The sequence below is a fragment of the Danio aesculapii genome, chromosome 11 (genome assembly GCF_903798145.1).
Source record: "Danio aesculapii chromosome 11, fDanAes4.1, whole genome shotgun sequence".
Taxonomy (NCBI): Eukaryota; Metazoa; Chordata; class Actinopteri; order Cypriniformes; family Danionidae; genus Danio; species Danio aesculapii.
This window is the reverse complement of record NC_079445.1, coordinates 12208374-12234507: the sequence shown is the minus strand read 5'-3', so window position 1 is coordinate 12234507 and position 26134 is coordinate 12208374. Positions and strand designations below refer to the sequence as shown.

The 26134-nt window shown below is 36.7% G+C and overlaps 1 protein-coding gene across 1 annotated transcript in view; it reads left to right on the top strand.

Moving 5' to 3' along the window:
• ttll7 (tubulin tyrosine ligase-like family, member 7) overlaps window positions 1–26134 on the top strand; it is a 220960-nt gene that overhangs the window by 21770 nt on the left and 173056 nt on the right. The window contains 2 exon segments of the mRNA XM_056468436.1: window positions 20357–20620; window positions 24032–24166. Coding sequence (XP_056324411.1) covers window positions 20596–20620; window positions 24032–24166 — 160 coding nt within the window. The 5' untranslated portion in view covers window positions 20357–20595.

Here is a 26134-nt window from a genome sequence, read left to right as displayed (position 1 = left end):
TGCCCCCACATTGGAGAAATTTGATTCTCTTACCAAAGAGCAATTGTTTAAAGTAGGCGAACATTTTGATTTTGAGGTAGCCACGCCTAAGAGCATAAAACTAAAATTGCTTCGTGAGATTGTAAAAGAGAAATTAGTGGAACGAATGATATTAAGTGAGGATATGCATTCCGAAGTTTCTGTAGAATGTACATCAACGCCGCTTGCTACAGCAAGTTTACAGAGCGGGTTATCTTTTGAACACCAATTAGAAATCTTAAATATACAGAGTAAAGAACGTGAACTGGATAGGCAGATCGAGTTAGAAAAAATAAAGCTTAAAGAACGAGAACAAGAACTGAAATTTGAAAAGTTTAAGTATGAAAAAAAGATTCAGGAGGTTAAATTAGCTCAGGAAGCTGAGAGATTAAAACTGTTGTCTGAGAGAAATATAAATCTGTCGACTAAAGATGTAAATATTACAAATATGGCCCGATTGTTGCCCAAGTTCGACGAGAAAAATATAGAGGTTTTCTTTTCTCTGTTTGAGAACATCGCAGATGCACAGGGTTGGAACGAGGCAGAACGCACGCTCTTATTGCAAAGTGTGTTGGTGGGTAAAGCCCAAGACGCATTCATTTCGCTGTCGTCTGCAGACAGAAAGGATTACAAAATTGTGAAAGATGCGGTATTAAAAATTTATGAGCTTGTTCCTGAAGCGTATCGTCGGCGTTTTAGGGGATGGAAAAAGGGAGAGCGACAAACTCACGTGGAAGTTGCGAGAGAGCTTTTATGTCATTTCAATCGCTGGTGTGTTTCTTTAGACATTGAGTCTTTTGAAGATCTTTGTGACTTAATAGTTTTGGAGCAGTTTAAAAATATTGTTCCTGAACGAATAGCGACGTATATAAATGAACGAAAGGTGAAAACCGCTGCAGAGGCTGCAATCTTGGCGGATGAATTTGTGTTAATACATAAAAATTCAGGTAATTATCAGAGAGATCGTACTTACGAAAATGCGGGTAGATCTGTGTCATCGCGGGGTGAGTACACCAGAAAGGTCGATCCAAATTCCACGTGTAGATATTGCCTAGAAAAGGGTCACTGGAAAAATGAATGTCCGGTGTTGAAGGGAAAACACAAGCCAAATTTGAAAGCTGTCGGGCTTGCGTCCACTTGTGTTTCAGGTGACACAGCGTTGTCTGTGAAAATTCCTGACCGCAGTTACTATCATTTAAAATCTTGTTTTTAAAGAGTCTTGTATAGGGAATAGTGTTCTGATCCAGGGGATTGGATTAGAAATATTCACTGTTCCTTTGCATAGGATTCAGTTGGATTCTGAATTAGTTCAGGGAGAGGTTGAAATTGCGTTACGACCATCATTACCTGTGGAGGGTGTTGATTTAATTTTAGGGAATAATCTAGCTGGTGATCGGGTGTGGCGCGGTGTTGTTCCGCCGGTCGTTAAAACCACTCCTAGTTTGTCTTTAAAGACCGATCAGGATGCCCATGATTTTCCTGATGTTTTCGTTTCCTGCGCTGTGACCCGTGCAATGAGTGTTAAAGCGAAAGTTGTCCAGAATGACGAGTTGGAAAAGCGTTCATTTGATCCGTTAGCTAACTTGCCTGTTCTTCCTCCTTTTTCACGCGACGATTTAATATCAGCTCAGGAAAAAGATTCTGATTTAGCAATCCTATTTAAAGCTGTGCAGCCAAACGATGACTTTCAGAGTGCTGCTGCTGTTATTTTATTAGAGATGGCGTTTTGAGCCGTAAACCTTATGAGGTGTTAGCGCCAGCACCGCTGTACCCCATTCCTGCTGTGAGCAATCCTTTTGAGTATTTAACTGTGGATTGCGTTGGTCCATTAAGTCCATCAAAATCAGGTTCTGTGTATCTCCTAACGCTGATGTGTCAGGCGACGCGTTATCCTTCCGCTTATCCTCTGAGAAAAATCACGACTAAGCAGTTGTGAAAGCTTTGGCTCAGTTTATTTCAGTTTTTGGAATTCCAAAAGTTATTCAAACTGACAGAGGCACTAACTTCATGTCTCGTGTGTTTGCTCAAGTGTTAAAACAGCTGCGTGTGAAACATCATATTAGTAGTGCATACCATCCGGAGAGCCAAGGAGCTCTCGAACGTTTCCATCAAACGTTAAAACAACTATTAAGAGCCTATTGTAATGAGCTAAATAAAGTTCGGGAAGAGGGACTCCCATGGTTATTGTTAGCAGCGCGGGAGGTTGTGCAAGAGAGTTTGGGATTTAGCCCTAATGACCTCGTGTTCGGGCATAGGATTAAAGGCACTCTATCACTGTTAACGAATGACCTTGTTGAAAAAGAACCACCTCTAAATCTTTTAGAATATGTAAATGGGTTTCGTCAAAGGTTATATCAAGTCGGTAAGTTAGCTCGTGAAAATCTGGAAAAAGTGCAGGTTAAATTGAAATCTTGGTATGATTGCCAGTCTGAGCGCTGTGAGTTTGTTCCCGGTGATCAAGTTTTGGTTTTGCTTCCTGTTACAGGATCATCTTTTTTAGCGAGATTTACTGGACCTTATTGCGTTGTAAAGCTTGTGTCAGACCAAAATTACGTAGTTTCGACCCCAGATAGGAGGAAATCCACTCAACTTTGTCACGTAAACCTTTTAAAGCCGTACTTTTGTCGCACACGTGAGAGCACTGTCCTTGGTGCTGAAACTAAACCTGTCACTCTGGTTACAGAGGTGAGTAAATCTCCCGTGATTGCGGTTACAGGTTGTGAAGCAGAGAACATTCCATCTAATTGTATCGTTCAACCTCGACTCTGTAATTCAGAGCAGTTGACTAAATTGGATATTATGTTGCAACATTTAGTTGATGAGAACCGACAACAGTTGATCAATTTAATAACGGAATTTCCATCGCTTTTTTTCAGATATTCCCTCATGCACAGATTTGGTACATCATGATATTGATGTCGGTGAATCTTTGCCTATACGACAAAGATTTTATCCGGTTTCTCCTGACAAGCAAGCGTTTTTGGAGGCTGAGGTTCAGTATTTGTTAAATAGTGGCCTTGCAAAACCGTCTTATTCCAGTTGGGCATCACCCTGCATTCTGGTTTCAAAGCCGGATAAAACTTTTCGGTTCTGCACAGATTATAGAAAGTTGAATAGTGTTACCAAACCCGACTCGTTTCCGCTCCCGCGAATGGAGGATTGTGTAGATTCTGTTGGTTCAGCAAAGTTCGTATCTAAAATTGATCTTTTGAAGGGTTATTACCAAGTTCCATTAACTCCTCGTGCTCAAGAGTTCTCGGCGTTCATCACTCCGTCCGGACTGTATTCTTACCGGGTCATGAGTTTCGGTCTGCGAAACGCACCAGCCACCTTCCAGCGCCTGATGAATCGTGTGGTCTCAGGGCTGGAGGGATGTTTATTTAGATGACGTTGTAGTGTACAGTCAGCGGTGGGATGAGCACATCTGTAGGCTACGTGCCTTATTTGTTCGTCTAGTGGAAGCTAAATTAACCATCAATTTAGCGAAATGCGAGTTTGCAGAAGCTACAGTGACTTATTTGGGAAAAGTAGTGGGTCAGGGAAATGTACGTCCAGTTCGAGAGAAAGTGCAGGTTATTGAGACGTTTCCAGTTCTAACGACAAAAAAAAGAATTAATGAGATTTCTTGGCATGATTGGGTATTATCTGGGTTTTTGTGCTAACTTTTCATCTGTAGTTGCTCCACTTACTGATTTGTTAAAAACTAAAAATAAATTCGAATGGTCATCGAGTTGTCAGATCGCATTTCAGAATGCAAAGCTCCTTTTAAGCACGGCCCCTGTGTTAACCGCACCTCGTTGGGATCAACCATTTTTCCCTTATGTTGATGCGAGTCTGGTAGGTGCTGGAGCTGTATTAATGCAGAAGGATGACAGTGGAGTTGACCGTCCTGTAAGTTTCTTTTCGAAGAAATTTAATTCTTATCAGCTCAATTATTCTGTAATTGAAAAAGAAACACTGGCTTTGGCATTACAGCACTTTGATGTGTATATTGGCGGTGGTTCCATTCCCGTTAAAGTCTTTTCAGATCACAATCCGCTCACGTTCTTGAAATCCTTGCGAAGTCCCAACCAACGACTTATCCGCTGGGCATTGTTGTTACAACCTTACAGCCTAGACATTCGGCACATTCGAGGGCGAGATAATGTTATGGCGGATGCGTTATCTCGTTCACCAACTGACGAATGAATCAATACTTTTGTGTGAATGTTTCTTTCGTTTAGTGCTTTTCAAGGCGCCTGAATGGTACTGAATTAAAGTTGGGAAACAGATGAGATGTGGGGGGGTAAGTTGTATTATTATTATTATTATTCTTGTTATGCTTTGTGTATTTGGTTTTGTTTGTTGCAAAGTCCTTTTGGGGCCTCTGTTTTAAGAGAGGGGGTGTGACGGTCGTAAGGTTCTGTTAACTAGTGTCCACTAGATGGAGGTGTTCCATGATCTGGTATTCTTCTGGAGTGTCGAACAGGTGCGGTGTTTTGCCGTGATTACGTTTGGACAAGGTGCGGAGTGTTACCTCTGATGTGCGTTTGGATAAAGACCAAGAGAACAGGACTGCGGGTGTTCATCCTTCCCTCTTCAGCCTTTGGAGTTTTTTTGTGTTCTTTTCTTTATATTTATGTATCATTTCACTTAATTTTTGATTAAATATAATTAAGTTGATTTGAATTTCTGGTTTGGATATTTATTTGGTTTTGTTGCTACTTCCTTGAGCCAGGAGGTTGTAACAATATATTTGGAAGCATTTGTGCGAGTGCATAAATTGTTGCCGTGCGACTTGTTTTCACTGCAAAATCTTCACTGCGTGCGTGGAATTAGGAGACAATACTTATGCAGAATGGATCTTTGCACCTAAAAACACCAAATGCAGCGCTCAGGAACTGATTGAAACAGTTGTTATGTGAACAAAAAAAAAAAAAGCCCACAATGCTTGCCCCTCCTTCTTCTTATTGGCCCACTTCTCTAGAACTGAACGTGAATGGGTTGGCTAATATCAGCTGGCTAATATCACTCAGTCAATGCCCCCTGCCTTCAGATGACAGGAACTACAACCGCGAATATGTGAAGCGCTGAAGATGAGAGAATAAAAATTTTGACAAATTTTCTTTTAAAAACCACCTAAAGCTACTAATCATGTGCTGAATGTTAATCCACCACTTACACTTTTCCAAAAATGCATAAAAGACTTCCAGTGGCTTCAAGTCCGCTATGAAAATAACTAAAGCCATTCACTGTAAAGTCTGTGGGACGGGGTTTGCAGGTAACAGCGTTTGCCACTGAATCTACACATTTTAACTGCGAGAGGTACTGAATAATCCTTAATTTAAGCCTCGTGAAGTTTATCGGCCATTGGCGATGGACGATGACATCGTCTATCGGCCTAACCCTATTCTGTTGTAGAATCTTGCTTGTAAAATCTAAAATCAAAAGTATTTAAGCATAGTGCTTGATAGCTCCTCCCCTTCTGCTACATGAAGGGTGAATGAAGTTTAACATTCTACATTTCTTTTTATAGGTTGAATAAGTACAGCATCTGGGTATTCAAAGTGCACTTCTTTTTTTTTTCTAGAAATTTCTGTGTAAATGCACTACTTGCCTACTCAATTTAAACTACAAAATGGCAAAGAATAATGCACAAGTATGTGATTTGGGATGCACCTAGCGTGTTTGCTCTCTGACTCCCTCTACAGCTGAGATCAGTGTTAGCAGAAAAAGATGCTCTGTCTCAGAGGAAATAAAGTGTGAATGTGTTGTGGGTGGTGGAGCTGTCAGGGTGATGCATGATAGCAGGAGATTACTCAAGCATTCATTCATCATACACGCCTGCCTGTCCTGGTGTCACTGTCTTGTGCTGTAACAGATTGACTCTAGCTTCATAAATTGCCCAAATGTCTCTTTTGGCGACTCTTCTAATTGAATTAATACAATACTTTATAATTTGGGAAATTGTATCGATAAAGCAAACAATTGTTTTTTCAGATATTTCATTGAAGTGTTAAAAATTAAAATAACAGTGGTAGCATGATATATCTTGGTATCTTTTTTTCTTTTTTTGTGAGGACAACACTTTTGAATTGTGAGTCTGCACGAAGCACAAGAGCAACTCAATTATATGACATTTCTCATATGTTCACATCATTTTATCCTTAGATTTAAGGTTTAGTCATGCAGTCATTGCAGCCACCTCACTTTAAAGGTCCCTAGTTGACCTGTTCCTGTGGTAAAGTCAAGAGATGCAGCTGTGGCTATACTTGGTCATGTGCAAATTAATATAACATCATCATTTTTGTGACTGTTTTTCAACAGTGACTGTATTCCTGAAGCCTTTTATTGTGTATATATTGCTTATCTGTTTATAAAAAAAAAAAGGTTTTCACCAAAATAGCGAGACCCTTTGTAGGTTTTTTGTGTAGACTTGTAGTTTATAGTACTCTACAAATTCTCAAAAATGTATCTGTCAATGTTTTCAAACAATTATATTTGACATGGTGTCTGTTGGGTCTTAAAAAGTCTTAAAATGTCTTGAATTTCAAAAAGGTAATTTTAGTAAAAGTAAATTTAATGTCTTAAATTCACTGAAATATTGTTGTAGGTTGGGATGCAACGATTATATTCAATCCAAGTCAGTTCACCTTTATTTGTATTGCTCTTTTACAATGTAGATTGTGTCAAAGCAGCTTCACATAGACGATCATAGTAAATTGAAACTGTGTAGTTCAGTTTTCAGTGTTTAAGTTCAGTTCAGTTTAGTTCAGTTCAGTGTGGTTTAATAATAACTACTGAGAATCCAAACACTGAAGAACAATCCATCGATGCGCAGGTCTACAGATCCCGAACCATGTAAGCCAATGGCGACAGCGGCAAGGAAAAAACTTCACCAACTGGCGAAAGTGAAGAATTAAAAACCTCCAGAGAAACCAGGCTCAGTTGGGCACGACCCAACATTATAGATTTTGGTTGTACGTTATAGTCTGAGGAACCTTATAGTTTCACGATTATCACGATGCATTCATTAATTTCAAAACACTACTAGTTTAGAAAATGACATGAAAACTCCTTGTATTTGAAAGTGTTATGTATTGTTGCTCAGTAACTAAATAATACAGCACAAAATAATATTAAAAAACAAACAACATTCCGTTTCTCTTTGGACTTAAAAATAAGTGAAAACAAAGTTTTTGGCAGATAAACATGAGTAATAATTTTACACTGAAAATAAATGGCATGACAATAAATAAGTTAATAAATAATAAAAAAAAATAATAATAATACATAAAAAATAAATAAAAATAAAAAATAGTATTTGTGTAATGTAAATCCTAGCATAATATTAGATGTATTATTAGATATATCATTTTCTATTTTTTTCTCTTTGGAGTAGAAATATGGATAGTATGTGTTTAGTATGAAGCTGAACGGTCAGTTCTTGTCATGTGACTCACCATGCGCTCACGGCATTCTTTCAACTAGGTGCACATGGAAAGCGTGAGCACGTCTAACAGTGTGTGCACTGTATGCACATCACTCCCAATATACGTGCAAGAAAGGAAATAGCGAACTTGCATGCGTAAAAGACGCAACGTGACTAAATTAATAGCCTCAGCCATAGTTAATCCAGTGTTCGTGGGTATTAGCCTTGGTGTACAAGCTCAGCACTTCAAACTAGCACACAGTTGCTATAACTTTGTTTAGTTGCAGCAGTTTTGTTCTGTGCAAAAATGCAGTGTTGAGAAGCTTTTACGATTAAGTGAAATCGGTTAATCGACGTTGTAGGTTAAGTTGTAGGTCTTAAATCATTTTAAACATACGTCTTAATTTTGCTTTGTCCAAGTAAAGCTACTCAATTGGGCTGACATCCATTCAATGACCAACAATACATCCCAACAAACCTTATTTTTTTATATCTAAGTAAATGTCTAACAGCTGTTAGACACTTTTTAGAGCAAATTGCCCAAATTAAATTAATATAAATCAGTTAATTAATCAGGAAAAAAAAAAAACTAAAAACAATGACACAGTTTCTCATGATAATACTGGGACATTTGAAAAAAAAAAATCTTAGTCCTTAACCCTGTATAAGTCTAAAATTGTATTCTTAATGTTCCTAAAAGGGACTTAAAAAGTCTTAGATTTGACTACTTGAAACCTGCAGAAACAGACAAGTGCTAGTTGTTGCCATCTGTCACATCCATATCAAAGCTTTTCCCTCGTAGATGCAAAAATGTAAAATAAAATAAAATGAATCATTTGTTCTATAGTGAGACGCCTCTTATCCTTTTGATTAGCATTGATTTGATTGATTCTTTTCAGTTGTGCAGTTTAATTCACAGAATTTTTACGAAGTATGCTGTATACTGTACTTGCATACGTTTTGGTCACATCCATACCAGTTTAATTTTTCTCCTTTAAAATGTAAAAGATATTGATATTTTTTTGAACTCTGTGGTTTGTTGTTTTAGAAAACATAAACCAATGGTTCAATGTAATGTTAACATATACTTTTTCTGGGAATTTATGTTTTAAGTTTTTAAACACATCCATAATGCTGGAATTAGTAATAATAAATATAATAATAATAATAATAATAAAAAAAAAAAAATAATAATAAATTAGTAATGATACGAACTTGTCAAAAATTGTGAGCTGTATCTTAGAACAACCTAAATTATCTGCCAATAAGACAAGCAAAATATTCTTGTGTCAAAGGAAAAACAAGATTATTTTGCTTACCCCACTGCTTGTTTTAAAAGGTGTTGTATGTAAGTTTTTGACTCTTCTAAAACACAAAAATACCATAATATGTTTGAAGATATTTAAGAAACATGCTAAGTGAACATTCTTATTTATATGAAAAACAATGTAAAAGTCAGATATTCTGCTTTGAAAATGTGTGTTACGTGCCGGAACGGCTGTCTTTGTTTTGGTCATTTTACCCGCCCAATGCCACTTTAGCCAATTATATTTCAGTACCCCCGGTTGCCTTGGTGGAAAAATACGTAAATCGTTCATTCAGTCAACGAGGCTCTCAAAGTGTGCGTCCTCCAGACAAACAGGACAAAAATTTAAATACAGCGGCTCAGAATACAAGCTCAGAATAGTGCACTCACTGCACAACAACCAAATGATAACCTATTTAATATTAATTTAATTAATATTAAATGTAGATGCTGAATCACTAATATGTGTTGGCTTGCACTAGTCACAGTTCTAAATTTCAATTTCAAACTTTTTATTTCAAGATACAAGATCTGAGGTAAACTTTCTGCTTTAAATGTCATTTAAAATGTCATTCAAACTCGCATTATTAGCATTTAACACTAAATAAAGCACATGAGGTGTACCTGAGGTGATCATTGTAATTTATCCTGTTATTCAGTTGCAAGAAATAGAAGCGGTTTTTAAAATATAAATTTCAGGTGTTGGTAAGAACAAAAACTCTTTTTAATATGGAAAATATTCCTTCTATTGGGTGTCATTGCTTTAAGTTTGACAACGGACTTAAATCAGCCTTTAGACTCGATAGTCAGGCTTGCTCCTGTTGGTGTCGTCAATCTGGCAACCTGTGCTTATGTGTGTTTTGAACCAGGCGTGCAGTACCTAGTTCAACCTACTTACATACTGCACCTTTAAGGAAAAACTCAATTTTTTTGCTTGTCTAAAAAAGATTTTATTTTAGATATTCAGACTAGAAACAATACAAAAAAATCGAACTGAGAAACATATTTTTGCCGTGTAGTGTGGAAAACAAATGTCATATTTTTAGTCAAATGGTAAATAGCCTAATGAGACAGCACTTAAGATGACTGGTGACATGATCAGTGCACTGACTACAGAAAAAGGGTGCTGATTGAGATGCACCCTCAGATTTGCTCAAGCTAAACAGGATATTACTTGGGTAAAAAACCATAGACTGTAAAAGTAGGCGTGGCCAAACATTGCCATTTTACTCTTTGAGCAGGGCTAACCAAACAAGGGAAAAGAGGCAGTGTCAGTGGAGCTACAGAAGCATGCAAGCATTTTGCTTCGACAGGCTTTTCTTTGCGAGAAATGCTTAATACTTCCTTACCTGAAACTCATTTGTGTTCTGACCACATGTGCTTGGTTGTACACTATATCAATAAAGTGTTTAGTCTTTTAAAAACACTGTTGTAATACTTTGAGCCACTAAACATTGTTCCTACAGCATTTTTCTACAGGAGGAAAACACAAATTACTTCCAAATACTTCAAATATAGTCTTTGTTAAATGCAAGGCTATTTATGAAATCCAGGCATAAAACTTTATAACAGTGTTTTACATGATTGTTCTATAGCCTACAGCTAATCAATCTGTCAGATTCTGGAGTGCTTTACAGATCTAAAGAAAATTATAAATGATAAATGATCTTAAATAAAATAAATACATTTATAGATAAAGTATTTAAGTGTAAGAATTTCATTCACCTGGGAAATGGAGGCAACTTGAATGGTTTGTGAGCACAATTAAGTGCACACAACATGCCATATCATCTGATAATTGTAGGAAACAATTCCAAAAGGCAATAGAATGTGTAAAGCCACATAAAACGAAACAATAATACAACATATATGCCTAGTTTAGCAGATAATCAGCTGGAATCAGATGAGGTGACATGACTGCAACCTAGATGTCACTCAAGTGGCCACGCCCTTAATTATGCAGACTTAATAAAACTTAATAGAAACAAAAAGGATGAGTTATAAAAACACTCACCCACTCACAGTTGTCATGAAGGGTAATATAAGCTATATGCACAGTCACGTAGTGGACGGCCCACGGGGGGCCCGCGTAATAACCACTCCTTCACCCCCCGGTCTTCAGTTCACGCGATCATAACTCACCTCTGCCTTAACACTGCCTCCAAATAAGTCACTCACCTTCGCGTGATCATAAGCACCCCCCAACCTGGTCTTCACTTCAGTCTTCACTTCTCAGGGTGACCCGCCTTAATTTTTGCCAAAACCATCTTTTGTACCAGGCTGTAAACATGTTTTTATCAGCTTTAAAATTGGCCAGTTTACCTTTGCAGTCAGTGAACATCTGGAGTTCCTGGAGCCAGCCCCCAATGGCGTCAATGAATTGCTGTTTCAGTTACTTCGGTATTGGATTGATAAAACTTGATAAAAACCCAAACTTGCTTGTGCAACATGCCTCTGATCACTGACTCCTGATGCAACTTATTAGTCCCTTATATAAACACACACCAGCCAAACACCCACTGTGCAGTCTGCCATCAACTTGGGGCCTGTTTACACCTATGTAGGGTTGCACCAGCTGTTTGCAAGCTTGTAAAATTCTGAGAAGTGTGAGTGCTCCATATCGTGCTCAGGCACGGTTCACTTGGCCAGCCCTGGCCCGGTTGGAAGAGGTGTGCCAGAGTACGGTTCACCTGAGCCCGAAACTAAAAGCGAGACGTGACTTTTAAAATGACCGTTTCATATGGATTTATTAATCATTCTTACTGTTCAATGAACGCAAACTCATAGTTTATTAAAAGACGCAAACCCCTCACTGCACGACAGCTGCACCTTCAGCAAACCTCCTAATTCCTACAGCATGATGACTTTATGATTGTTTATGGGTGTCAAAAGTGGCTGAACTGTTCGGCAAAATATTTGTATATGTGTCACTGCATCCCAAACGACTAAAACTATATAACTAAAGAAAGCTCTGTGCTAAGCGAGAGCGCTTGCTGAACAGCGCATAATCGATAACATAAGCGTGCCAAAGCCGAATGTAATGTGAGTGAGGGCCGTCGAGGGAAACGAGAGGGGGGACAAGTGTGCCCGGTTCAAGGCAACTGTACATAGTGTTAGTACGCCCTTAGACAAGAAGATAAGAAGTTAATAAAGACCCAATCTCAATTCTACCCCTCAGCCCTTCCCCTTACTTATTGTCCAAACTCTCTTTAGCTTGAAGGTGTAGGGCTATGGGGAAGTGGTGAATAGCTTTTTGAACGAAGGTTTTACAGGACCACACTCGAAACCAAAGGGTAAGAAAATTTCCCAGAATACACCAGCCACAACAGCAGGATCATCTGATCTCATATGAAGCAAGAGATCACGATGACATATGATGACTAATGCAGGTGCTAAAGTGCTGTCCTAATTCTTAGGGGTAAAATTTAAAGCCCTTCCCCTTCACTTTTGGTTTTAAGGGCCAGGGGGAAGGGATAGGGGTACAAAAATAGAATTGGGATTGGGCCAAAGTGAGCGATTGCTCCATATTTTAAATTTCTGTACAGAGAGGTCACCTGAGAGAGAGGCTTAATCTTCTATTTTTCAATGATGTGATGTGATTTGGCACGTCAGACTTCACCAAGGTTGACCTTTCAAGCGCAGTAACATGCAAAACTAATAAAACTAACTAACACCTAATTTTATTGATCTCCCTCCTCAACCGCCCTCCTCCCCCATCCGCTCTTCACTTTCACTTTATTCCGCGATTCCCCAACCCTCTTCACTTTCATCCGTGACACCCCCGCTCCGCTCACTTTCATCCGCGACACCCCTCAGCCATCCACCGCATGAACCATCAATCACAGCCACCATATATTTATATTTATATATATTTATATTTATTGCTCTGTTACTTGTAACATTGCCTAAATTAACACTTTTTGAATAAATGTGTTGTTTTGGTCATGAAAACATAACATTAATGAAGGTCACAATTTATGAATTCTTGATTCGAACTCAGGACACAGTTGCACTATGAACTGCCCATGCACAGTGAACTAGTCCAGTGCTAGTGAAATGGTTGATCCTTTAAATTGATTTAGTCATGTGACCTGAGTGTTTTGAAATGCTTTGAAGCAGTGTTTTGAAACATCTGCGGTTGGGATCTAGAAACCATGCCGAAATGTCAGTTTCAAGTCTACTATCCCTACATAATACTCAACAAGAAGCTATGGGATCAAATTCCCACCTAAAGTATCGTGGTCACAAATAGAAATATGTTAGAATATATTTCCATAACAAAATGTCAGATCAGGTGATGTTGTATTGCATGATTTTATTATAAGCAGATCTCTCTTGGTATTATTTTGAGAATCTTTTTTTAAATAAAACATTGATGACAGTCAGACTGATAGACAGATGTCTAAAGTTGCAGTATATATAACATCTATTTAAAACCCCTGCGATCTGATGTTACAGTATAAATGTTTATATTATATATTCCCTGCGATCATTGACAGGTGTCTGTACAGTGCATCCGGAAAGTATTCATAGCGCTTCACTTTTTCACAATTTTTTATGTTACAGCCTTATTCCAAAATAGATTAAATTCATTTATTTCCTCAATTTTACACACAATACCCCATAATGACAATGTGAAAAAATATTTTTTGAAATTGTTCCAAATTTCTTAAAAATAAAAACCTTAAAAATCGCATGGACAAAAGTATTCACAGCCTTTGCCGTGAAGCTCTAAATTAAGCTCAGGTACATTCTTTTTCAACTGATCATTCTTGAGATGTTTCAGCAGCATAATTTTAGTTCACTTGTGAAAAATTCAGTTGATTGGACATGATTTGAAAAGGCATACACCTGTCTATATAAGGTCCAGGTCTCTCGGTGAATGTCCTTGAGTGGCCCAGCTAGAACCCAGACCCAAATCCTATTGAACATCTCTGGAGAGATCTGAAAATAGCTGTACACCGTCGCTTCCCATTCAACCTGATAGAGCTTGAGAGGTACTGCAAAGAAGAAGGGGCAAAAATTCCTAAAGACGGGTATACCAAGCTTGTGGCATCATATTCAAAAAGACTTGAGGTTGTAATTGCTGCCAAAGGTGCATCAACGAAGCATTGAGCAAAGGCTGTGAATACTTATGTACATGTGATTTTTTTTTCAGGTGTTTTATTTTCAATAAATTTGCATCAATTTTCAAAAAAAAAAATTCACATTGTCATTATGGGGTATTGTGTGTAGAATTTTGAGGAAATAAAATAATAAAATCTATTTTGGAATAAGGCTGGAACATAAAAAAATGTGGAAAACGTGATCAACCACGAGTTGCATTGGAGTGTTGTCAACTCCCCCTTCTTCTGTTTGTTTGGAGGAGCAACTGTCAGTCTCGACTAGTGGACCAATGATGCCATTGTGATTTTAAATGAAACTCGAATTGCATCTTTTGGAAATGCAAGCACAGAATGTAGGAAAAACAGTGAAGGCGAAAAGACTGTTAATACACAAAACCTTCAAATATGAGCGGAAAAACTGATTTTGTCTAAATGCGTTTTCATTTTTGATTCATGCTCATTATCTTTCAATACGCAACCTCGTTATTTCTTGTTCTGCATTTCGTTTTTGCTTTTGCGTGTTTTACCCAAGATCCTCACAAATTAGTCAAGTTTGGTTACGAAAAAAATCATGGTTTGGGGTTACATTCAGTGTGGGGGCGTGCGAGAGATCTGCAGAGTGGATGGCAACATCAACAGCCTGAGGTATCGAGACATTTGTGCTGCCCATAACATTACAAACCACAGACGAGGGCAAATTCTTCAGCAAGATAGCGCTCCTTCTCATACTTCAGCCTCCACATTAAAGTTCCTGAAAGCAAAGAAGATCAAGGTGCTCCAGGATTGGCCAGCCCAGTCACCAGACATGAACATTATTGAGCATGTCTTGGGTAAGATGGAGGAGGCATTGAAGAAGAATCCAAAGAATCTTGATGAACTCTGGAAGTCCTGAAAGAATGCTTTCTTTGCCATTCCAGATGACTTTATTAACAAGTTATTTGAGTCATTGCAAAGGTGTATGGATGCAGTCTTCCAAACTCATGGTAGTCATACACAATATTAATTCTTTCTCCACTGCACCATGACTTTATATTCTATACTGTACATTATTTCTGTTAGGTGACAAGACTTTTATCTAAGCAAAGTCAGTATGTATTAATATATGCATTAATATAATTAATGTTTCTTGAAGTTACTAAAATGTTAACTTCCGGTGCCTGAATGCTTTAAACTGGCTGTAAAACACATGCTAATGATACATTTTTTGATAACTTTATGGTTAAACTTTGCAATTACTCGACAATGATGTGTGTTTTTAATGCCTACTCAACTATAATCCTGATTCGACATAGCAGATCCTGCAATGGAACTATTGTGGATGTGTACATTGCAATATCGATACAGCTGAAACAATATATTGTGTAGCCCTAATGTTTGCTTTACCAAATAACAGAAAAACACTGACATGGTAAGAGTTTATGTTTTCAAAACCTATATGTGGTCACTCAGAATTACACTTAATTGTGTAAACATGGCAAGAATTTTTTTAAAATAGTTTTTTATTGAAAGAAAAACAAGGTGAAATAATACATACATAAATTTGACAAGACTTTTTGTTTTTTTTGTTACATTTTTCTCATGAACAACCCCCCTCCCCTTCAAAAAATAAATAAGTAAAATAAAATAAATTAATCATAAATTAAATATTTACATAGTCACAGAGTTTTGATAGTACACTGAGGAAGTATTTAACATCAATGTTTGCCCATTGAGATTATCTTTTTAAGCATAGGCCTTTTAATTTCCCTGTTAGTTTTAGTTTGGGGGAAGTGCCTTTTTAAAGTATGAGATCATTGGATTCCAAACTGTATAAAAACGTTTAGTGGATCCTCTAAGAGAGTATTCAATTATCTCCAATCTTAAAAACAGCATCAAATCACTAAACCAGTGAAACTAAAGTGGTTTACTTGATTTCCAATCAAGCAATATTCTTCTCCGAGCCATTAGAAATGTGAAGGCATAAGCATCTTGATAATTATTGGACATGACTGAACATGGTGAGAATTTAACCAAATAATCTCCTTGTAAAAAAAATCTTGACATTCATTCTTGAAATCCTGAAACTATTCCGTTATTAACTGCTGTTAACGTTTGCCTGAATGTTTTTAAAATCCTCATACAGTAACATGCCTGAAAATCCCATGCAAATAGGCAAATATAAATTATAATAAAGACTCAACATTGCATATCCTGCGATGTGACTATTGCAAATGATCACATAAATGTAAACATGGTGGGAATTTAACCAAATTATTCCCTTGTTAAAAATCTTGACATTCATTCTTGGAGCATACTTGATCTGTTAATGTGTTTTGGTTTTCCGTTTAAAAGTTTTGTGAAATCAGTGTGTGCACACATGCATTTTACAAATACACCACAAGACGTCAGTGTTGGATTGTATTTTAAGAGTAGATTCTGGCTGAGCTGCACAAGTCAGAAATGTTGTATTAAATCTAAAAAAAAGAAATACATAAATCAACTTGGCAATTTTACATTGTTGCATTTGGTACAGTAAATGCTTTTGTCAAATGTGATGCCTTAAATCTAGTCAGTTCAGTGCGTACTTTCATAAAAAAAAACGACTTTGTGCAAGGATGTTGACATTCATTCATTTTCTTTTTGGCTTAGTTCCTTTATTAATCTAGGGTCGCCACAGCAGAATGAATCGCCAACTTGTCCTTCCAGCTGCAACCTATTGTTGGGAAACTGTTGACATATTGACAGTTTTAAATATATGAATCCATCTAAAACTATTCCTTCTCATTAAGCACAAATTACATTTTTATAAAACAATTAGTAAATGTGTTAATACTTTAGGATATTCAGTTTTTGAAGGAGTTACATGCCTGGGGGTGGGACATTCTACCAGAAACACACATTTTCACTTATAAAAATGTGACAGGGCCTGACCTTTAAGCTTGTCTTTTCCATAAAAAATCATACAAAAACAAGCATAAAATCATACAATTATGCGTCCTTGATCACTGTCAGCTTCTCCATCAAATGATGTCACTTCCTTTAGTCATAGCCTTAGAGGTGTATTGCATGCATTTTATGTTAAATTTAATGCAAATGTGACGCGACTGACCGAAACATGGGGACAATTGTAAATTTATTTGTATTATATACAGTATTTGTAGTATTTATTTGTAGAATTTATTTATAATTTCGTGTTTTAATCAATTGATGTGAATAATAACAACTTAAACTTTGCTATTTCTGAAGGTTTTTTCATAAATAACAGGTTTTAGCATAACAAAACTATTAAAGCTGTATGTTCAGTTGGCCTGAGGACAAGGGTAATGATGGGATTGTAAATTTGTGAAGTGTTTTTAATAAAGAACAAAAATCTAAGAACCAAATGAATGACCTCTACAAAACAACTCAGAAATCAATCATTAGTCCATTTTAGAAATGTTTGGGATGAAATACTTTTTAATCACTGTATTTATGTTTTTATTTCAGGGACGGATTATGTACGTTTCTGGTAGAATGTCCAGGGTAAATATGAATGATTGTAAATGTGTTTTATATACAGTTGAAGTCAGAAGTATTAGCCCCCCTGAATTATTAGTCTCCTGTTTATTTTTCAACCAATTTCTGTTTAACAGAGATTTTTTTCAACACATTTCTAAACCTAATAGTTTTAATAACTCATTTCTAATAACTGATTTATTTTATCTTTGTCATGATGACAGTAAACAATATATATTTTAATACACTAGTATTCAGATTGTGACATTTAAAGAACTAGCTAGGTTAATTAGGTTAACTAGACAGGGTAATTAGGCGAGTTATTGTATAACGATGGTTTGTTCTGTAGACTATCAAAAAATATATAGCTTAAAGGGGCTAATAATTTTGACCTTAAAATTACTTTAAAAAAATTTAAAACTGCTTTTATTCTAGATGAAATAAAACAAATTTGCTTGCTCTGTTAAACATAATTTGGGAAATATTTAAAAAAGAAAACAAAATTCAAATGGGGCTAATAATTCTGACTTCACTGTATGTATGAATATTGTCGTAAGGAAGTAAAATATTGTTGTGTTTTATTTGAAATGTATTAAATAATATCAAATGATGTTTAATATGTTAAATTTACTTGTCTAATGAAAATTGTGAATATGTTAATACATTTTTATAAATTATATATTTTAATATAGACAACATAGAGATTATTAAACAATACGATCATTCACTGTAAAAAAAAATGCTGGATTCCACACAATTTTAGCGTGTTGTCCGGACTAGCAACTTTGTTGTTATTATAAATTTAAGTGGATTGAGAATAAAACAATAAAGTTGTCCCAAAAAACGTAAGAACTGTGTTGTTTCAACCCGTGGTAACACTTTATAATAACTACGTACTATGAATCATCTTAAGCCTTAACAAATAGTTAATTCATAATTTAAGCATTAACTCTACATAGATGTTAGTAAGCAGTTTATAACTGCATATAAAAAGGCTTTGTTCTTGACTTACCGTATAGGCACATTTCAAACGTGCTTAATAATTGTACTTTCATACTTTGTTACTGATTAATTTTTCATTACTAAATTTAGTATCGCATTATTTACAAATCATTTGTATTTAAGAGTAGTTTAGGGTTTTTAAGATCTCTCAGAATGTGTTGGTAAATGATTAATAAACTATTCAAATCAACATTTATATATCTTTTTATTCAGACATATTCTAATAAAATGTTAAATGTTTCTGTTAATAAGTTAACTATTAACTCAACTTTATTCAGTTTTGTGACCTAATCTAGTGACTTTGTTTTTAAAATCCCTAATAAATGATAATAAAAGGCTCAGTAATAATACATCTTTGCACCCTTCTCTAAAAAAAAAAAATTACTGTAAACTTTAAACCTTGCCGAATAACAGGAGTGTCAAAATATAACATAAAGTTGGATAAAACAACAACAATATAATAATTGAACAATATATTATGATACAACATTAAAATGTTTGGGCGATGCAGTGGCACAGTAGGTAGTGCTGTTGCCTCACAGCAAGAAGGTCGCTGGTACGAGCCTCGGCTGGGGTCAGTTGGTGTTTCTGTGTGGAATTTGCATGTTCTCCCTACGTTTGCGTGGGTTTCCTCTGGGTACTCAGGTTTCCCCCACAGTCCAAAAACATGCAGTACAGGTGAATTGGGTAGGCTAAATTGTCCGTAGTGTATGAGTGTGAATGAGTATGTATGGATGTTTCCCAGAAATGGGTTGCAGCTATAAGGCTATCTGCTGCGTAAAATGTGCTGGATAAATTGGCAGTTCATTCCACTGTGGCGACCCCGGATTAATAAAGGGAAAAGAAAATTTATGAATGAATTTAAATGTTATTTAGTGATGCTTAAACTGCACAGTAATTTTATTTTACATAAGGTTGCAAAGATTTTTCATTTGATACAGTTTCATTTGTGTATCTTTAAATAGATAGAAATGAATTAAGTTTTTTTTTTTTATGTTTAAAATATAACTGAGCCTTTAATTGTCATTTATAAGGGATTTATAAAGCATAAACAGTCCTCACTAGATTAGGTCACAAAACTGGATGAAGTTGACTTAAGAAAGCAGTTATTAACATACAAATTAACCATTAGTATATGCCCAAATAATAAGAAATATAAATGGTAATTTAAACAGTTTTTTAATCATTTACTTGCATATTCTGAATAATCTTTAAAAATCTAGCAACTTCTCTCAAATAACTGGTGTGATGCAATACTAAATTTAGTGACGGGAATATAATAAACAGTAAACAATAATAAACTGTTTCAAAGTACGAAAATGCAATAATTAAGCACATTATGTATGTGCTTGTAAGTCAAGAATAGAGCATTTGTATCTGGAGTTATAAACTGCATACTAACATCTGTTAATGTCAAGTTAATGCTTAACAGATAATCAATTAACAATTTGCTAATGCTTAATAAATGATTCAAAGTGTGTAGTTATTGTAAAGTGTTTCCCAAAGTTACTTTTTGAATGTTGATTTTGACAGTTTAAGGTGATTCATGGATGTGAATCTGACTTTTCAACATTACATGTTTCAGCTTGCAGGCTAAGTATCATAATTGATAAATATTTAATATTGCTAGGCTTATTCATCATTTGTCATTTTCATGTCAGAGGAGCGCATTGCTGTGCTGTTAGTTTGATGCTAGCGTTAGTTTTTCAGAGAGCGTGTTGCGTTGTTAGACGTGTGCTTTGCTGCGTGACAGATCACAGACATGTAAAGTGAACATTAGAATGTTAAACATGGAAGAAACCTTGCAGGCTGATGATGCGGCGGTGCTAATGTCGAGTTTGCTTGACAAGCAGCAGACAGACCCTCATGTGCTGAAGCCCCCGTCAGGCAGAAAGAGCTGATCAGTGAGGTGAAACCTGCTGTCAGCAGTGCTGATAGCTTTGAGTGACAGAGTAAACGTTTGGCCAGACTGTGCAGTTCCCTCCAGTGTCTCTTCTTTGTTTGACATTACCAATCTTCCTGTTTCTTTCTGTCTTTCAGACTCCTTGTCTGCCTGCCCATCTGTGGTCCTGTGGAGAAGCCCTGACCTCTTTCCTTATAGATATACAGTCCACAACCTGACTTCACTCTGTCCCCTGCCTCATGGTCTAAGTGGCCAGATGATCCTGCCGCCTCTTAACATTGTTGCCACAAAGACAGTCAGAAGAAAGTAGACTTGGTGCCAAACTGTGTCTCAGAAGTCTCTGAGGCTGGGAAGCAAGAGGCCAGGAGTTTGAGATATGCCCTCACCCCCCAATGATGGAGGTACTGTACGTTTAATGTAACTACAACCGTGACCGCAAAAGATAATCCACAATAAAACTCTTTCTGTCTTGGTAGTAGATTCTCTAGTAGGTGGTGGAGATGTGTTTATTGATGCTGAAGTGTAATGAAAAGTATTTCAGTACTTTGACACTGGCTTGAGAAAGCCTACAGAAATGTTGCTGTTGGGTTTTTTAAATCTTGCAATTACTAGATTTTCAGTTGAAGAGAATGGTTCACCAAATATGAAAATCACCTTATCATTTGCATGTATTTTCAAAGGGACCTATTATGCAAACATCACTTTTATAAAGGGTTTAAACCAAAGTCCCTTTAAGGAGGGGGTGTCCAAACTCAGTCCTGGAGGGCCGGTGTTCGGCATGGTTTAGCTCCAACTTCCTCCAACACACCTGCCTGGAAGTCTAGTATGCCTAGAAAGAGCTTAATTAGCTGGTTCAGGTGTATTTAATTGGGGTTGGAACTAAAATTTGCAGGACACCGGCCCTCCAGGACCGAGTTTTGACACCCCTGCTTTAAGGAAAGTCAGTTCACTTGGCGGCCATCTTTGACACACCTCTCAGGCAGTATGCTCTGGTATTTTGTCTGAATGGGTAAACATCAAATTGTCCAAAACTGTTTACCAAGCTTACCATTACATTCCATGATTGGAATCACCAATACAATAAAGCAACAACTGTCTTATATTTTTTGTTTCTAAACGTTCAAATCAAACAAAGTCTGCATTTTTCAGGTTGTCCAAGCTAACGTATAAGTGCACTCGAAAAGAATGAGATCACAACACCAACCTCATTTATGGCTGTGTTACACATTATCATACTCTGAATAATGCTACGTCAGATCACGCTGGTCTTTTGAAGTAATTAACAACTTGCTCTTGATGGTGAATCTCCTCCACAAATGGCAGCGACTCTTTGTTAACAAATTTGTGGTTGTTTGAGTAGTTGCTGTCATGTGATGTGCGTTTGACAGGACTGATGGTACCTCACATTGGTTTCATACAGATTACAAAACCAGAAAACTTTTGTTTTCAAGTGTAATTGACAGTGAAGCAAGTATTCCAGTCTGAGATTCCAGTGTGTTTGTTAACCATAAAAACTGTCGTAAAAGCACAGATCTGGTCCGAACTTCTCCCCCGGAGAAACGTCAGGCTATAGTGAACAATGATTGGCTCCTGTATTAGTAGGCGGGGCTTTATTCGCCATATTTACTGTTACATATTTCCACATTCAAAACTATACAAGTGACATGCCTTGTGTATTCTGTAGTCTTTGTTTAAACACGGTTGTGTGGCAACAGTCTGTGACTATAACCAGCTTCTAATGGGAAACTAATCATAACGTATTTTACATCTTTTAAAAAGGGTCATAATAGGTCCCATTTAAAGCTTTATGAGTTTCTTTCTTGTGTTGGACACACAAAAAAGATATTTTGAAAAATGCTGATTGCTGGAACATATTGACTTTCATAGTGGAAAAAAAAAGTTAAAATGGAAGTCAGTGGGTCCCAACAACCTACCATATTTTTCCAAAATATCTTCTTTTGTCTGCAACTGAACATTCATTCATTCATTGTCCTTCGGCTTAGTCCCTTATTTATCAGGGGTGACCGCAGCGGAATAAACCACCAACTATTCCGGCATATGTTTTACACAGAGAATGCCCTTTTAGCCACAACCTAGTACTGGGAACCACCCATACTGGGGCAACAGTGCTAATCACTGATCCATCGTGCCAAAAAAAATTAATTCGGCTTTGAACAAGTGAATGGTAAGTAAATGATGAGAGAATTTTCATTTTTGCATGAAATATGCCTTTAAAGTAGTTTAGTGACACATCCTGCTGTTCTAACATGAGTTAGACAAAAAAAAAAAAATACCTTTGCAATTCCCTGATATTTTCATTAGATGTTGCCGATGCTATTGTCTATTGGAAGGAATGCGTCAATAAAGCAGCCATTTTAGTACAGGGTAGCGCTCCTTTGAATGAATGTGGGACCAAGGTGTAGTGGAGGACTGGCCATCCAGAGCCAGAGATACTGTACATACACACACAGTTGAAGTCAAAATTATTAGCCCGCCCTAAATTATTAGCCCCGTTTATTTTTCTCCCCAGTTTCTGTTTAACAGAGAGAAGATTTTTTTTCAACACATTTCTAAACATAATAGTTTTAATAATTCATCTCTAATAACTGATTTATTTTATCTTTGCCATGATGACAGTAAATAATATTTTGTAGATAATTTTCAAGACACTTCTATACAGCTTAAAGTGACATTTAAAGGCTTAACTAGGTTAATAAGGTTGACTAGGCAGGTTAGGGTAGTTAGGCAAGTTATTGTATAATGATGGTTTGTTGAGTAGACTATTGAATATATATATATATAATATAAATATATAAATATATATATAATATATTTATATATATAGCTTAAAGGAGTTAATAACTTAAAATATTTTTTTAAATAATTAAAAACTGCTTTTATTCTAGCCAAAGTAAAACAAATAAGACTTTCTCCAGAAGAAAAAAATATTAAAGGAAATACTGTGAAAATTTTCTTGGTCTGTTAAACATAATTTGGGAAATATTTAAAAAAGGAAAAAAATTCAAAGGGGGCTAATAATTATGACTTCTACTGTATAGACATGTATCTATGATCAGGAGTTTTTTTTTTCCAGTGGGCAAAACCCAAAAATGTGTAATGTATAGATTTACATCACTTTTCTACATCGATGGATAAGTGACCACACGGGCATTCCTGACAAAGAGAATGTGTTTGTGTGCATAGAAATGTATTATCCTCCCCCCCTGTTAAATTTGATCTAATCCATTTACAGAAACACACCCCCTGTCCTGCTTTCACTTCTCATTCAAATGGAGGGAGCGTTTCGTTCACTTATTCCACAATAATACAAGTTTCTAGCTCCGCAGCAACTTGTTGTCATATTTCATTTACATTGTTTGCTTATTTTATTCAACAAAACTAGCATATGCCTAGTATTTAGTGCAAGTTGGTGCTACTTTGCCTTATGGTCAGTGCAATAAGAGACCGTATATCATCGATACTTGGTGAGCACAAAAGTTAGTAACATACAAAAACGTAAAAAACGAAATCTTATCCATGAAATGTTCAGCCTCTGTGCTTTTTTTATTTGCTCGTTACTACACCTGTACACAGCGATAAAGTCCAGCATCTTCAGATTGGCTTTAGTCTTGACTAGTGCGGTTGAATGACTTTTGTCCTGGGAGCACTTTACAAATGTGGCGGCGATATTGACGCATGCTCAGGGTCTGTACTGTATGTGATATCCAGTGTATATATCTATGGGATTTCCCAAGCCAACATAATAACCATAGTGAATGATCAGTGACTGAATATTTTTTCATATTTCACAGACAATCAAAGAACATCCCCCATGAAAATGCCACCAGCTCTAACCAACCAGAATGGAGTAAAGAGGAAAGTGCGCAGCAAGAAGAAGAAGAAGGGATTCATCACAGCCAATGTTGTAGGAACAAAATATGAGATTGGTAGGAATAAACCTTCTTTCTTTCTTTGTTGGTCTAAAGCAGGGGTGGCCAAACTTTTTCTTATGAAGGGCCAAAAAACTAAATTGATTGAGGGCTGTGGGCCGAAGGTAAATATACCCAACTGTATTAAATACATTTTTCCATGAGTAATTTCCTAATATTTAAAAATAACTACAAAACATTGCTTAAAATTACTAAAGATATTCACCCCAGCCACCTCCCCATCTACTCAAATGGGATGGTTGGCTAAATTAAAGGTTAATATGGGCCAACTTTGGCTCGCAGGCCCTAGTTTGGGCATCTTTGGTGTAAAGAGACATTCACACAGTTTTTGTACTAAAAATTGACATTGCAGGGCAGTGGACAGTTAAAAACAGTGAGGTCAAGCATTTTTATGTTAAACTTTCCTTTTTAATATACTATTTACTATTACTATTAAAGCAAAATACATTAATTGAGAACAGCCATTTTCTTACTGTATATTTACTACAACGTAATACATAAATTATGACAGCTAGCTTAGATCGGACGCAAAAAAATGAAACCCGACCCTACCTGAGCCTGTGCACCTTGTGTCCGAGCCTGACCCAGTCCGACACTGTAACTGTACTTATGAGCCTGAGCCTGATTTAAACCTGACTTTTTTTAATACATGGGCCGTTATAACAGTTCTCAACTATAATTCTGAGTTGTTTTAACTACAGAAATGAGTTTAGATTTATCTTGATAAATAATGCAACAAGGAGGAAGCATGTAAACTGCACTGTTTGTTTATACAGTATGAATCCTAACAAAAGAGGACATTCAAGGCTGACTATTATTCTTTTTGCTATGGCAAGCCTTCTTCATGTGTCTGTTCATCGTGAAAGTCCCCACTATCATTACGCCTCTTTCACAAAGCATGCACGTTTTTTTCCGCGTCTATGTTAACAGATTACAGCTTTTATACAACATGCAGAAGCAGCGTGTCAGTGCGGAGTGTGAGCAGAGCTGAAGCAGCAGTGCCATGATCATTGCAATTCTATTCAATTCAATTAATCTTTATTTGTATAGCAATTTTACTATGTAGATTTTGTCAAAGCAGCTTAACATAGGAGATTATAGTAAATTGGAACTTTGTCAGTCCAGTTTTCAGAGTTGAAGTTCAGTTTAGTGTGGTTTAATTTTCACTGCTGAAAGTCCAAACACTGAAGAGCCAATCCATCGAGACGCAGCTCCACAAGTCCCAAATCATGCAAGCCAGTGGCGACAGTGGCGAGGAACAAACTTCACCAATTGATGAAAGTAAAGGAAAAAATAAACAAATAAAAACAAATTTCGGCGCTGGGTCTATTTTTGCTGCTGCTCACGCTCCATTAAAGTTACTTCGCTTTGATAATGACCCAAAACACATTGAATGCCAGTAAAAAGTAGCAATTTTTTAAGATCCTCTGATTTTTAAACGCTACTTCTGCTCTACACACATGCGCTGCTTCACCTCTGCTTGGGTGTGAAATGTGAATGTGTGCCCGTGGAGGAGATGCTGTTGCAGGAGCTAGAGCATTGCTGCGCATGACACGCATTGTGAATTGTGAACTTCGTAGACCCACACGTGTTGCTCAGGCCAACCTTGCTAAAAATTTTTATAACATTTCTAATTATCGCATAGCTTTCCACCTAATCAGGCTAATTAAGTAATAGTTAAATGCTTGATCATGGCCTGGACCGTCCCGAAGATAGTAGCAGGAAATATTGGCCTGACCCAGTCCGTGGGTCGAGTCTGGTCAAGTCTGGGCTTGGGCTCAGGCAAAGAATCTAAACTCTAAGCTAGATCTCTTCAACTCTCACATGGTCGCCCACTGAAGCTAAGCAGGGCTGCACCCTGTCTGTAACTGGATGGGAGACCACATGGTAAAGCTAGGTTGCTGTTGGAACTCAACCTGCTATCTATGTGGGTCCTAACGTCTCAGTATATTGATGGAGACTATA